A 12,336-nucleotide genomic window follows, 5' to 3' on the forward strand; every position below is an offset into this window, starting at 1 on the left:
ATGATAAATGTTGTCAAAAATGTCTAAATTAGTCTTTCAACATGATAAATGTTCAAAATTGTCTAAACTAGCTTTTAAACATGATAAATGTTGTCAAAAATGTCTAAATTAGTCCTTGAACATGATAAATGTTCAAAATTGTCTAAACCAGCATTGCAACATGATAATGTTGTGTAAAAGTCTACAAACATTGGGGGCAAACATTTATCATGTTGCTTAATCGTAAAACTGCATTTGGCAACATTAAAATTTTTAAAACAGTTCGAACACAACATTTATCATGTTTCAACGCTTCGAGTGAACATTTATCATGTTGTAAACTTTTCGAGAACTAGTTTGAAAGACTTTATCATGTTGGGAAAAGCTAGATTTGATGTTAAACAAAGTTAATACTTTAAGACAGTAATTTATCATGTTGCTTTCTTTGCAGGGTACACATTTATCATGTTTCCTTTGGAAGGTAAACATTTATCATGTTTCCTTTGGAAGGTAAACATTTATCATGTTTCCTTTAGAAGGTAAACATTTATCATGTTTTCTTTGGAGGGTAAACATTTTTCATGTTTTTTTGGGTAAACATTTATCATGTTTCCTTTGGAAGGTAAACATTTATCATGTTTTTTGGGTAAACATTTATCATGTTTCCTTTGGAAGGTAAACATTATTCATGTTTCCTTTGGAAGGTAAACATTTATCATGTTTTTTAGGGTAAACATTTATCATGTTTCCTTTGGAGGGTAAACATTTATCATGTTTTTTAGGGTAAACATTTATCATGTTGCGGTTACCTGTTGTTCCGTTTGGTTCTCGTGTCGTTCCTTCAGTCGATCTTGCACTTTTCTGATGAAAGAGTAGGGAATTTTGTCGTAATCGTCCACTGCACTGTAGAGGTTCAGCAGTTTGCAGATTTGTAGGGGCGAGAGGGCGCTGCACATGTCGCACAATTTGTTCACGTCCTCCTCGGTGTCGGTTTTGCGGGCTTGGAGCAATTGAGCCGCCTGGATGATCGGTTGCAACATCGCCTGGATCGGTCCTTCCTGGAAAGTTGATTTGGACGCGTGTCACTTTGACGGCCCGGTAACTCGGTTAATTTGACAGTTACCGGGTGGTTCAATGTGCCAAATTAAAGCCCGTGAAATTCTCTACGAATCATGCGGTATAGTAATTTTAGCGCACTTGTCTTGTAAGCGAGTTATTCGGCCTTAAAGGCCGAGCGGGCGGAGTCAAAGTGTGACATTGACGGAGGGAGTTTTGACGGCCCGTAACTCGGTTATTTTGACAGTTACGGCAAAATGTCACATAAATAAACTTGTAGCCCGTAGTTTTCTCTATAAACTGTCTTATAACAGGAAAATCGTAAAAGTGTCAAATAACCGAGTTATTTACGTTCAAAGTGAGTAACTGTATAATACTTCAACTTTGACGAGTTAGTTCGGTTCGAGGTCGTGTAACTCCGTTTCGGTGACTTGAAGAGCAAAAAGTGCGGTTAGGTGTTTTAAAGAGAATTTCCAGAGCTGCCCGACGCTTTTTTAGCGCACCCTGTAACGTGAAAAACAACAGAGTTGCGAGCTGTCAAAGTGACACGTTACATTACATTGTGGCTTGTCTGCCTGAGTTTTGGCTGCGTTTACCTCGTTTTCGGTGCCCCGAAACCGGCGCGTAAACCTAGTCATTCCGGTGCGCAAGAACATTCCGGACACTTTCGGTCTCTCGCAAAATGTCCGTAACTCTAACCGTTTCTGAGATATTTGATTTTTTTCAAAAGCATCAGCCCCCTCCCCAGAAAAGTTGATCTTGGCCGGTTTTAACCTCGCAAAACTCGGTTATTTGACAGGATACGTCAAAAATTCATAGAACCTGATTGGTTGACGGGTTTAAGACCTATCCAAATCAGGGTCGCGCGTTTTTCTAGCTTGACCAATAACGCCGCTAGAGGGCGTTAGAGGTAAATTGTCATTCGACTCGGTTGTTTTTCAAGTTACAGGGTGGTTCAATATACCAAACTTTGACAGCCTGACTGTACCACAATTTTTAGTGTTTTTTCATGTCGTTAGATAGGAAATTTAGTGAGGATTCCAAAAATGTGCGTAAAAATGCGATTTGGTCACTCTAAGTGGGTTTTACAAATGATTTTGTAGCAGACTGTCCTTAAAAACTGAGTGTTTTGCACTTCAAACTTTAACAGCGCTTTTCTACCTGACTGTACTACATTTTTAGTGTTTTTTCATGTCACTAGATAGGAAATTTAATGAGGATTCCAAAAATGTGGTTAAAAATGCGATTTGGTCACTCTAAGTGGGTTTTACAAATGATTTTGTAACAGACTGTCCTTTAAAACTGAGTGTTTTGCACTTCAAACTTAAACAGCACTTTTCTACCTGACTGTACTAGATTTTTTAGTGTTTTTTCATGTCGTTGGATAGGAAATTTAGTGAGAAATCCAAAAATGTGCTTAAAAATGCGATTTGGTCACTCTTAGTGGGTTTTACAAACGATTTTGTAGCAGACTGTCCTTAAAAACTCAGTGTTTTGCACTTCAAACTTGAACAGCGCTTTTCTACCTGACTGTACAGAATTTTTGAGTGTTTTTTCAGGTTATTGGATAGGAAATTTAATGAGGATTCCAAAAATGTACTTTAAAATGCGATTTGGTCACTCTAAGTGGGTTTTAGAAACGATTTTGTAGCAGACTGTCCTTAAAAACTGAGTGTTTTGCACTTCAAACTTTAACAGCGCTTTTCTACCTGACTGTACTACATTTTTAGTGTTTTTTCATGTCACTAGATAGGAAATTTAATGAGGATTCCAAAAATGTGCTTAAAAATGCGATTTGGTCACTCTAAGTGGGTTTTACAAATGATTTTGTAACAGACTGTCCTTTAAAACTGAGTGTTTTGCACTTCAAACTTAAACAGCACTTTTCTACCTGACTGTACTAGATTTTTTAGTGTTTTTTCATGTCGTTGGATAGGAAATTTAGTGAGAAATCCAAAAATGTGCTTAAAAATGCGATTTGGTCACTCTTAGTGGGTTTTACAAACGATTTTGTAGCAGACTGTCCTTAAAAACTCAGTGTTTTGCACTTCAAACTTGAACAGCGCTTTTCTACCTGACTGTACAGAATTTTTGAGTGTTTTTTCAGGTTATTGGATAGGAAATTTAATGAGGATTCCAAAAATGTACTTTAAAATGCGATTTGGTCACTCTAAGTGGGTTTTAGAAACGATTTTGTAGCAGACTGTCCTTAAAAACTCAGTGTTTTGCACTTCAAACTTTAACAGCGCTTTTCTACCTGACTGTACTACATTTTTAGTGTTTTTTCATGTCACTAGATAGGAAATTTAATGAGGATTCCAAAAATGTGCTTAAAAATGCGATTTGGTCACTCTAAGTGGGTTTTACAAATGATTTTGTAACAGACTGTCCTTTAAAACTGAGTGTTTTGCACTTCAAACTTAAACAGCACTTTTCTACCTGACTGTACTAGATTTTTTAGTGTTTTTTCATGTCGTTGGATAGGAAATTTAGTGAGAAATCCAAAAATGTGCTTAAAAATGCGATTTGGTCACTCTTAGTGGGTTTTACAAACGATTTTGTAGCAGACTGTCCTTAAAAACTCAGTGTTTTGCACTTCAAACTTGAACAGCGCTTTTCTACCTGACTGTACAGAATTTTTGAGTGTTTTTTCAGGTTATTGGATAGGAAATTTAATGAGGATTCCAAAAATGTACTTTAAAATGCGATTTGGTCACTCTAAGTGGGTTTTAGAAACGATTTTGTAGCAGACTGTCCTTTAAAACTGAGTGTTTTGCACTTCAAACTTTAACAGCGCTTTTCTACCTGACTGTACTACATTTTTAGTGTTTTTTCATGTCACTAGATAGGAAATTTAATGAGGATTCCAAAAATGTGCTTAAAAATGCGATTTGGTCACTCTTAGTGGGTTTTACAAATGATTTTGTAACAGACTGTCCTTTAAAACTGAGTGTTTTGCACTTCAAACTTTAACAGCGCTTTTCTACCTGACTGTACTACATTTTTAGTGTTTTTTCATGTCACTAGATAGGAAATTTAATGAGGATTCCAAAAATGTGCTTAAAAATGCGATTTGGTCACTCTTAGTGGGTTTTACAAACGATTTTGTAGCAGACTGTCCTTAAAAACTCAGTGTTTTGCACTTCAAACTTGAACAGCGCTTTTCTACCTGACTGTACAGAATTTTTGAGTGTTTTTTCAGGTTATTGGATAGGAAATTTAATGAGGATTCCAAAAATGTACTTTAAAATGCGATTTGGTCACTCTAAGTGGGTTTGAGAAACGATTTTGTAGCAGACTGTCCTTAAAAACTCAGTGTTTTGCACTTCAAACTTTAACAGCGCTTTTCTACCTGACTGTACCGAATTTTTGAGTGTTTTTTCAGGTTATTGGATAGGAAATTTAATGAGGATTCCAAAAATGTACTTTAAAATGCGATTTGGTCACTCTAAGTGGGTTTTAGAAACGATTTTGTAGCAGACTGTCCTTTAAAACTGAGTGTTTTGCACTTCAAACTTTAACAGCGCTTTTCTACCTGACTGTACTACATTTTTAGTGTTTTTTCATGTCACTAGATAGGAAATTTAATGAGGATTCCAAAAATGTGCTTCAAAATGCGATTTGGTCACTCTAAGTGGGTTTTACAAATGATTTTGTAACAGACTGTCCTTTAAAACTGAGTGTTTTGCACTTCAAACTTTAACAGCGCTTTTCTACCTGACTGTACTACATTTTTAGTGTTTTTTCATGTCACTAGATAGGAAATTTAATGAGGATTCCAAAAATGTGCTTAAAAATGCGATTTGGTCACTCTTAGTGGGTTTTACAAACGATTTTGTAGCAGACTGTCCTTAAAAACTCAGTGTTTTGCACTTCAAACTTGAACAGCGCTTTTCTACCTGACTGTACAGAATTTTTGAGTGTTTTTTCAGGTTATTGGATAGGAAATTTAATGAGGATTCCAAAAATGTACTTTAAAATGCGATTTGGTCACTCTAAGTGGGTTTTAGAAACGATTTTGTAGCAGACTGTCCTTAAAAACTCAGTGTTTTGCACTTCAAACTTTAACAGCGCTTTTCTACCTGACTGTACCGAATTTTTGAGTGTTTTTTCAGGTTATTGGATAGGAAATTTAATGAGGATTCCAAAAATGTACTTTAAAATGCGATTTGGTCACTCTAAGTGGGTTTTAGAAACGATTTTGTAGCAGACTGTCCTTTAAAACTGAGTGTTTTGCACTTCAAACTTTAACAGCGCTTTTCTACCTGACTGTACTACATTTTTAGTGTTTTTTCATGTCACTAGATAGGAAATTTAATGAGGATTCCAAAAATGTGCTTCAAAATGCGATTTGGTCACTCTAAGTGGGTTTTACAAATGATTTTGTAACAGACTGTCCTTTAAAACTGAGTGTTTTGCACTTCAAACTTTAACAGCGCTTTTCTACCTGACTGTACTAAATTTGTAGTGTTTATTTATGTCATTAGATAGGAAATTTAGTGAGGATTCCAAAAATGTACTTTAAAATGCGATTTGGTCACTCTAAGTGGGTTTTAGAAACGATTTTGTAGCAGACTGTCCTTTAAAACTGAGTGTTTTGCACTTTAAATTTTAACAGCGCTTTTCTACCTGACTGTACTAAATTTGTAGTGTTTTTTAAGGTTATTGGATAGGAAATTTAGTGAGGATTCCAAAAATGTGCTTAAAAATGCGATTTGGTCACTCTAAGTGGGTTTTAGAAACGATTTTGTAGCAGACTGCCCTTTAACACTGAGTGTTTTACACTTTAAACTTTAACAGCGCTTTTCTACCTGACTGTACTAAATTTGTAGGGTTTTTTTATGTCATTAGATAGGAAATTTAATGAGGATTCCAAAAATGTACCTTAAAATGCGATTTGGTCACTCTAAGTGGGTTTTACAAACGATTTTGTAGCAGACTGTCCTTCAAAACTGAGTGTTTTGCACTTCAAACTTTGACAGCGCTTTTCTACCTGACTGTACTACATTTTTAGTGTTTTTTCATGTCGTTGGATAGGAAATTTAGTGAGAAATCCAAAAATGTGCTTAAAAATGCGATTTGGTCACTCTTAGTGGGTTTTACAAACGATTTTGTAGCAGACTGTCCTTAAAAACTCAGTGTTTTGCACTTCAAACTTGAACAGCGCTTTTCTACCTGACTGTACCGAATTTTTGAGTGTTTTTTCAGGTTATTGGATAGGAAATTTAATGAGGATTCCAAAAATGTGCTTAAAAATGCGATTTGGTCACCCTAAGTGGGTTTTAGAAACGATTTTGTAGCAGACTGTCCTTAAAAACTGAGTGTTTTGCACTTCAAACTTTGACAGCGCTTTTCTACCTGACTGTACTACATTTTTTAGTGTTTTTTCAAGTTATTGGATAGGAAATTTAGTGAGGATTCCAAAAATGTGCTTAAAAATGCGATTTAGTCACTCTAAGTGGGTTTTACAAACGATTTTGTAGCAGACTGTCCTTAAAAACTGAGTGTTTTGCACTTCAAACTTTGACAGCGCTTTTCTACCTGACTGTACTAGATTTTTTAATGTTTTTTTATGTCACTAGATAGGAAATTTAATGAGGATTCCAAAAATGTGCTTAAAAATGCGATTTGGTCACTCTAAGTGGGTTTTACAAATGATTTTGTAGCAGACTGTCCTTTAAAACTGAGTGTTTTGCACTTCAAACTTAAACAGCACTTTTCTACCTGACTGTACTAGATTTTTTAGTGTTTTTTCATGTTATTGGATAGGAAATTTAATGAGGATTCCAAAAATGTGCTTAAAAATGCGAGTTGGTCACTCTAAGTGGGTTCTAGAAACGATTTTGTAGCAGACTGTCCTTTAAAACTGAGTGTTTTGCACTTTAAACTATGACAGCCCTTTTCTACCTGACTGTACCGAATTTTTGAGTGTTTTTCAGGTTATTGGATAGGAAATTTAATGAGGATTCCAAAAATGTGCTTAAAAACGCGATTTGGTCACCCTAAGTGTGTTTTACAAACGATTTTGTAGCAGACTGTCTTTTTCGTTTTCAAGCCCGCGAAATTCCCTTTAACCACCCAGAAATATGGCGTGTTTTGCACTTTAAATTTTAACAGCGCTTTTCTACCTGACTGTACTAAATTTGTAGTGTTTTTTAAGGTTATTGGATAGGAAATTTAGTGAGGATTCCAAAAATGTGCTTAAAAATGCGATTTGGTCACTCTAAGTGGGTTTTAGAAACGATTTTGTAGCAGACTGCCCTTTAACACTGAGTGTTTTACACTTTAAACTTTAACAGCGCTTTTCTACCTGATTGTACTAAATTTGTAGGGTTTTTTTATGTCATTAGATAGGAAATTTAATGAGGATTCCAAAAATGTACCTTAAAATGCGATTTGGTCACTCTAAGTGGGTTTTACAAACGATTTTGTAGCAGACTGTCCTTCAAAACTGAGTGTTTTGCACTTCAAACTTGAACAGCGCTTTTCTACCTGACTGTACAGAATTTTTGAGTGTTTTTTCAGGTTATTGGATAGGAAATTTAATGAGGATTCCAAAAATGTACTTTAAAATGCGATTTGGTCACTCTAAGTGGGTTTTAGAAACGATTTTGTAGCAGACTGTCCTTTAAAACTGAGTGTTTTACACTTCAAACTTAAACAGCACTTTTCTACCTGACTGTACTAGATTTTTTAGTGTTTTTTCATGTTATTGGATAGGAAATTTAATGAGGATTCCAAAAATGTGCTTAAAAATGCGAGTTGGTCACTCTAAGTGGGTTCTAGAAACGATTTTGTAGCAGACTGTCCTTTAAAACTGAGTGTTTTGCACTTTAAACTATGACAGCCCTTTTCTACCTGACTGTACCGAATTTTTGAGTGTTTTTCAGGTTATTGGATAGGAAATTTAATGAGGATTCCAAAAATGTGCTTAAAAACGCGATTTGGTCACCCTAAGTGTGTTTTACAAACGATTTTGTAGCAGACTGTCTTTTTCGTTTTCAAGCCCGCGAAATTCCCTTTAACCACCCAGAAATATGGCGCAAACTCTAAAAAAAAAAAAAAAAACAACTTTACATCCAAATTCCGGTCCCTGATCCACATCTCCAAGTGCGACAGGTTGTGCCTGATTTGACAGCCTTTCGCCCATTGGCAGAGTTCCTTTCTGAGCAGCAGATTGTTCAGACTGGACGCGCAGATAAAGTAGAAAACTTGCTTAAACAGGCAGGAAATCAGTTTCGAGTCCACGCCGTAAAAGACCAGTATCTGGGGGAAGAAAGTTTTGAGTCAAATCGCCTGTCAAATTGACAGGTTTCCGCTCACTTTGTGATGATTGGACAGTTCCTGGATCAGAGCGGCGGTGGGTTTCTGAGTCGGCGCTCCTTCGGGGCTGCTCACGCTGCCCACTCTGCTGCGCATGCCGCCCGGTTTGCCGCTCATTCCCGGCACCTCTTCGTGCTCCAAAATGGCCGGCACTATGAGCGGTTGCACCTTCTCTTCCAGGTTGTGCATCAGCGCTAAACAAAACCAAAAATTATTATTAGCGCATCGCATTGCCGCCATCCTGAACTGGTTTCCTACCAAAAATCACCGTCCTACCTCTAACCGTTTACGAGATATTCGCCTTCAAAAATTAGCGGACGCCATCTTGTTTATTTTGACAAGCGACAAGCGACAGCTGTCATCTGTCGGAAGGATGCGCGAGCGAATCAGCGCCGCCGTTCGATTTCCCCCCCCCCCCCGAATTAGCACAGAAACCGTCTGGTAATCGGGATTTTGTACCAAATTTGACAAGCGACAGCTGTCGTCCGTCTAAACGGTGAATTTTGGGTTAGGTTAGACGGTTTTGACGTTTGACGTGACGTTTTGGCTGCGTCACAAACGTCAAAACTGTCAAAAGCACTATTTAACATCAAACAAACCTGCAAAATGTGTACGGAACACATTTTGGACGCTATAATTGCATTTTTTAGCTTCTTGAATGGAATTTTGACAGTTTTGACGTTTGACAGAGTGTTTGACGTGACGTTTCGGCTGTCACACACGTCAAAACTGTCAAAAGTACTATTTAACATCAAACAACCTGCAAAATGTGTCTTGAACACATTTTGGAAGCTTTAATTGCATTTTTCTGTTTTCTGAATGGATTTTTGGCAGTTTTGACGTTTGACAGAGTGTTTGACGTGACGTTTTGGCTGTCACAAACGTCAAAACTGTCAAAAGCACTATTTAACATCAAACAAACCTGCAAAATGTGTCTTGAACACATTTTGGAAGCTTTAATTGCATTTTTCTGTTTTCTGAATGGATTTTTGGCAGTTTTGACGTTTGACAGAGTGGTGGACGTGACGTTTCGGCTGTCACACACGTCAAAACTGTCAAAAGCACTATTTAACATCAAACAATCAGCAAAATGTCTACTGAATACCTTTTGAAGGCTTTGATTGCATTTTTTGATTTCTGAATGGAATTTTGACAGTTGAGTGACACATTTGACAGAATTCGTACATAATTGTCTTTAGTCAACTGTCAAATACGTCACATCTGTCAAAATTTGACAGAAAACCATCTCGTTTACCTTACAAACATCTGGAAACCTGTGAAAGTAGCAGAAAGTACACTTTACGGAACGGATTTTGACAGTTACGTGTCAATTTTGAGGGCCAGACCAACGAGATGGTTTTCTGTCAAATTTTGACAGATGTGACGTGTTTGACAGTTGACTAAAGATAAAATTCTGTCAAATGTGTCACTCAACTGTCAAAATTCCATTCAGAAATCAAAAAAATGCAATCAAAGCCTTCAAAAGGTCTTCAGTAGACATTTTGCTGTTTGTTTGATGTTAAATAGTGCTTTTGACACTTTTGACGTTTGTGACAGTCCAAACGTCACGTCAAACACTCTGTCAAATGTCAAAACTGTCAAAATTCCATTCAGAAAACTGCAAAATGCAATTAAAGCTTCCAAAATGTCTAAATAAAAGACAGAAGGCTTCCAGATGTCTAGAAATTGTCAAATAAGAACCAGAAGGCATCTAGAAGTCTGGAAATTGTCAAATAAATGCCAGAAAGCTTCAAAGTGTCTAAATAAAAGACAGAAGGCTTCTAGATGTCTGGAAATAGTCAAATAAATGCCAGAAGGCTTCAAAATGTCTAAATAAAAGACAGAAAGCTTCAAAATGTCGAAATAAATTCCAGAAAGCTTCAAAATGTCTAAATAAAAGACAGAAGGCTTCCAGATGTCTAGAAATTGTCAAATAAGAGCCAGAAGGCTTCCAGATGTGTTGAAATTGTCAAATAAATGCCAGAAGGCTTCAAAATGTCTAAATAAATGCCAGAAAGCTTCAAAATGTCTAAATAAAAGACAGAAGGCTTCTGGAAGTTTAAATAAAAGACAGAAGGCTTCCAGATGTCTAGAAATTGTCAAATAAGAGCCAGAGAGCATCAAAATGTCTAAGCACACATCATTTTTTTTTAGTTTTTTAAATTTTTAATTTTTTTGTAATTTATTTAAATTTTTTTAAATTCTTTTCTTTAAATTTACATTCAATTTTTATTTTTATTATTTTCTTTTTTTTTATTTTTATTTTTTTGATTATTTTAAATTTTATTTTATTTTTTTTATTTATTTTATTATTATTTTGATTATTTAAAAAAAAAAAAAAAAAAAAATCAATTCATTCAGAAAGCAATTAAAGCGTCTAAAATTTTATGAATTTTATGTTTTATTAATTTTTTTTTATTATTTTTTTTAATTTTATTTATTTATTTTTTTTTTTGAGTCACCCTCATACAGCCAAATCGAAATATCGAACCAAAAAAAAAAAAAAAATCAATTCATTCAGAAAGCAATTAAAGCGTCTAAAATTTTATGAATTTTATGTTTTATTAATTTTTTTTTATTATTTTTTTTAATTTTATTTATTTATTTATTTTTTTTGACTCACCCTGATACAGCCAAATCAAAATATCGAACCAAAAAAAAAAAAAAAAAAATCAATTCATTCACAAAGCAATTAAAGCGTCTAAAATTTTTATGTTCCATTAATTTTTTTTAATTATTTTTTTTTAATTTTATTTATTTATTTATTTTTTTTTTGACTCACCCTGATACAGCCAAATCGAAATATCAAACCAAAAAAAAAAAAAAAAAAAAATCAATTCATTCAGAAAGCAATTAAAGCGTCTAAAATTTTTTGAATTTTATGTTTTATTAATTTTTTTTATTATTTTTTTTAATTTTATTTATTTATTTATTTTTTTGACTCACCCTGATACAGCCAAATCAAAATATCGAACCAGAAAAAAAAAAAAAAAATCAATTCACTCAGAAAGCAATTAAAGCGTCTAAAATTTTATGAATTTTATGTTTTATTAATTTTTTTTTTATTATTTTTTTTAATTTTATTTATTTATTTATTTTTTTTGACTCACCCTGATACAGCCAAATCGAAATGTCGAACCAAAAAAAAAAAAAAGAAATCAATTCATTCACAAAGCAATTAAAGCGTCTAAAATTTTTATGTTTCATTAATTTTTTTTTATTATTTTTTTTAATTTTATTTATTTATTTTTTTTGACTCACCCTGATACAGCCAAATCAAAATATCGAACCAAAAAAAAAATCAATTCATTCAGAAAGCAATTAAAGCGTCTAAAATTTTATGTTTTATTAATATTTTTTTTTATTATTTTTTTAAATTTTATTTATTTTTTTTTTTTTGACTCGTCCTGATGCAGCCAAATCGAAATATCGAACCAAAAAAAAAAAAAAAAAAAAAAAATATCAATTCATTCAGAAAGCAATTCTAAAATTTTATGAATTTTATGTTTTATTAATTTTTTTTTTATTATTTTTTTTAATTTTATTTATTTATTTATTTTTTTTGACTCACCCTGATACAGCCAAATCGAAATGTCGGACAACATTTGCCGGTACTCGGACAGATCGAAATTCTTCAAACTTTGCTCGTTTTGCGTTTGGGTGTTGGTCTTCTGGAATTGCGGTTCGCCGCTGTACTGCTTCAGACAGTGGACCAATCGGAGCACGTTCGCGATCCAGAGGGCGACACACTCGAAATCGTTGTGCTTCCGCTTAATAATTCGCTTCACGTTCCCGATGAAGGCCTGCAGCAGATTCTTCACTTTTTCCTCGTCGTTGACGTAGTCGGTGTGTCGGATGCACATGAACGTGACGTAGGCGGGCAGACCCGGCAACAGCGCCAGCGCCAATCGCGGCTTCAGCTCTGTCAAAATCAACGGTTAATTTGAATCGACCAATCCAAGCCGAGCGGCGTTGCCA

At 34.7% G+C, this 12,336-nt stretch overlaps 1 protein-coding gene across 2 annotated transcripts in view; it reads right to left on the reverse strand.

The window, feature by feature from the left end:
- Nucleotides 1-12,336, reverse strand: part of didum (dilute class unconventional myosin) — a 69,073-nt gene that overhangs the window by 3,513 nt on the left and 53,224 nt on the right. For both annotated transcript variants that reach the window (XM_081992896.1, XM_081992895.1), the window contains exons 17-20: nt 11,930-12,280; nt 8,359-8,552; nt 8,113-8,301; nt 789-1,037 (exon numbers count right to left, since the gene is read on the reverse strand). In XM_081992896.1, coding sequence (XP_081849022.1) covers nt 789-1,037; nt 8,113-8,301; nt 8,359-8,552; nt 11,930-12,280 — 983 coding nt within the window. The remainder of the gene's footprint in view (nt 1-788; nt 1,038-8,112; nt 8,302-8,358; nt 8,553-11,929; nt 12,281-12,336) is intronic.

The sequence above is a fragment of the Ips typographus genome, linkage group LG14, assembly GCF_016097725.1.
Source record: "Ips typographus isolate SLU linkage group LG14, UJ_Ityp_2.0, whole genome shotgun sequence".
Taxonomy (NCBI): domain Eukaryota; kingdom Metazoa; phylum Arthropoda; class Insecta; order Coleoptera; family Curculionidae; genus Ips; species Ips typographus.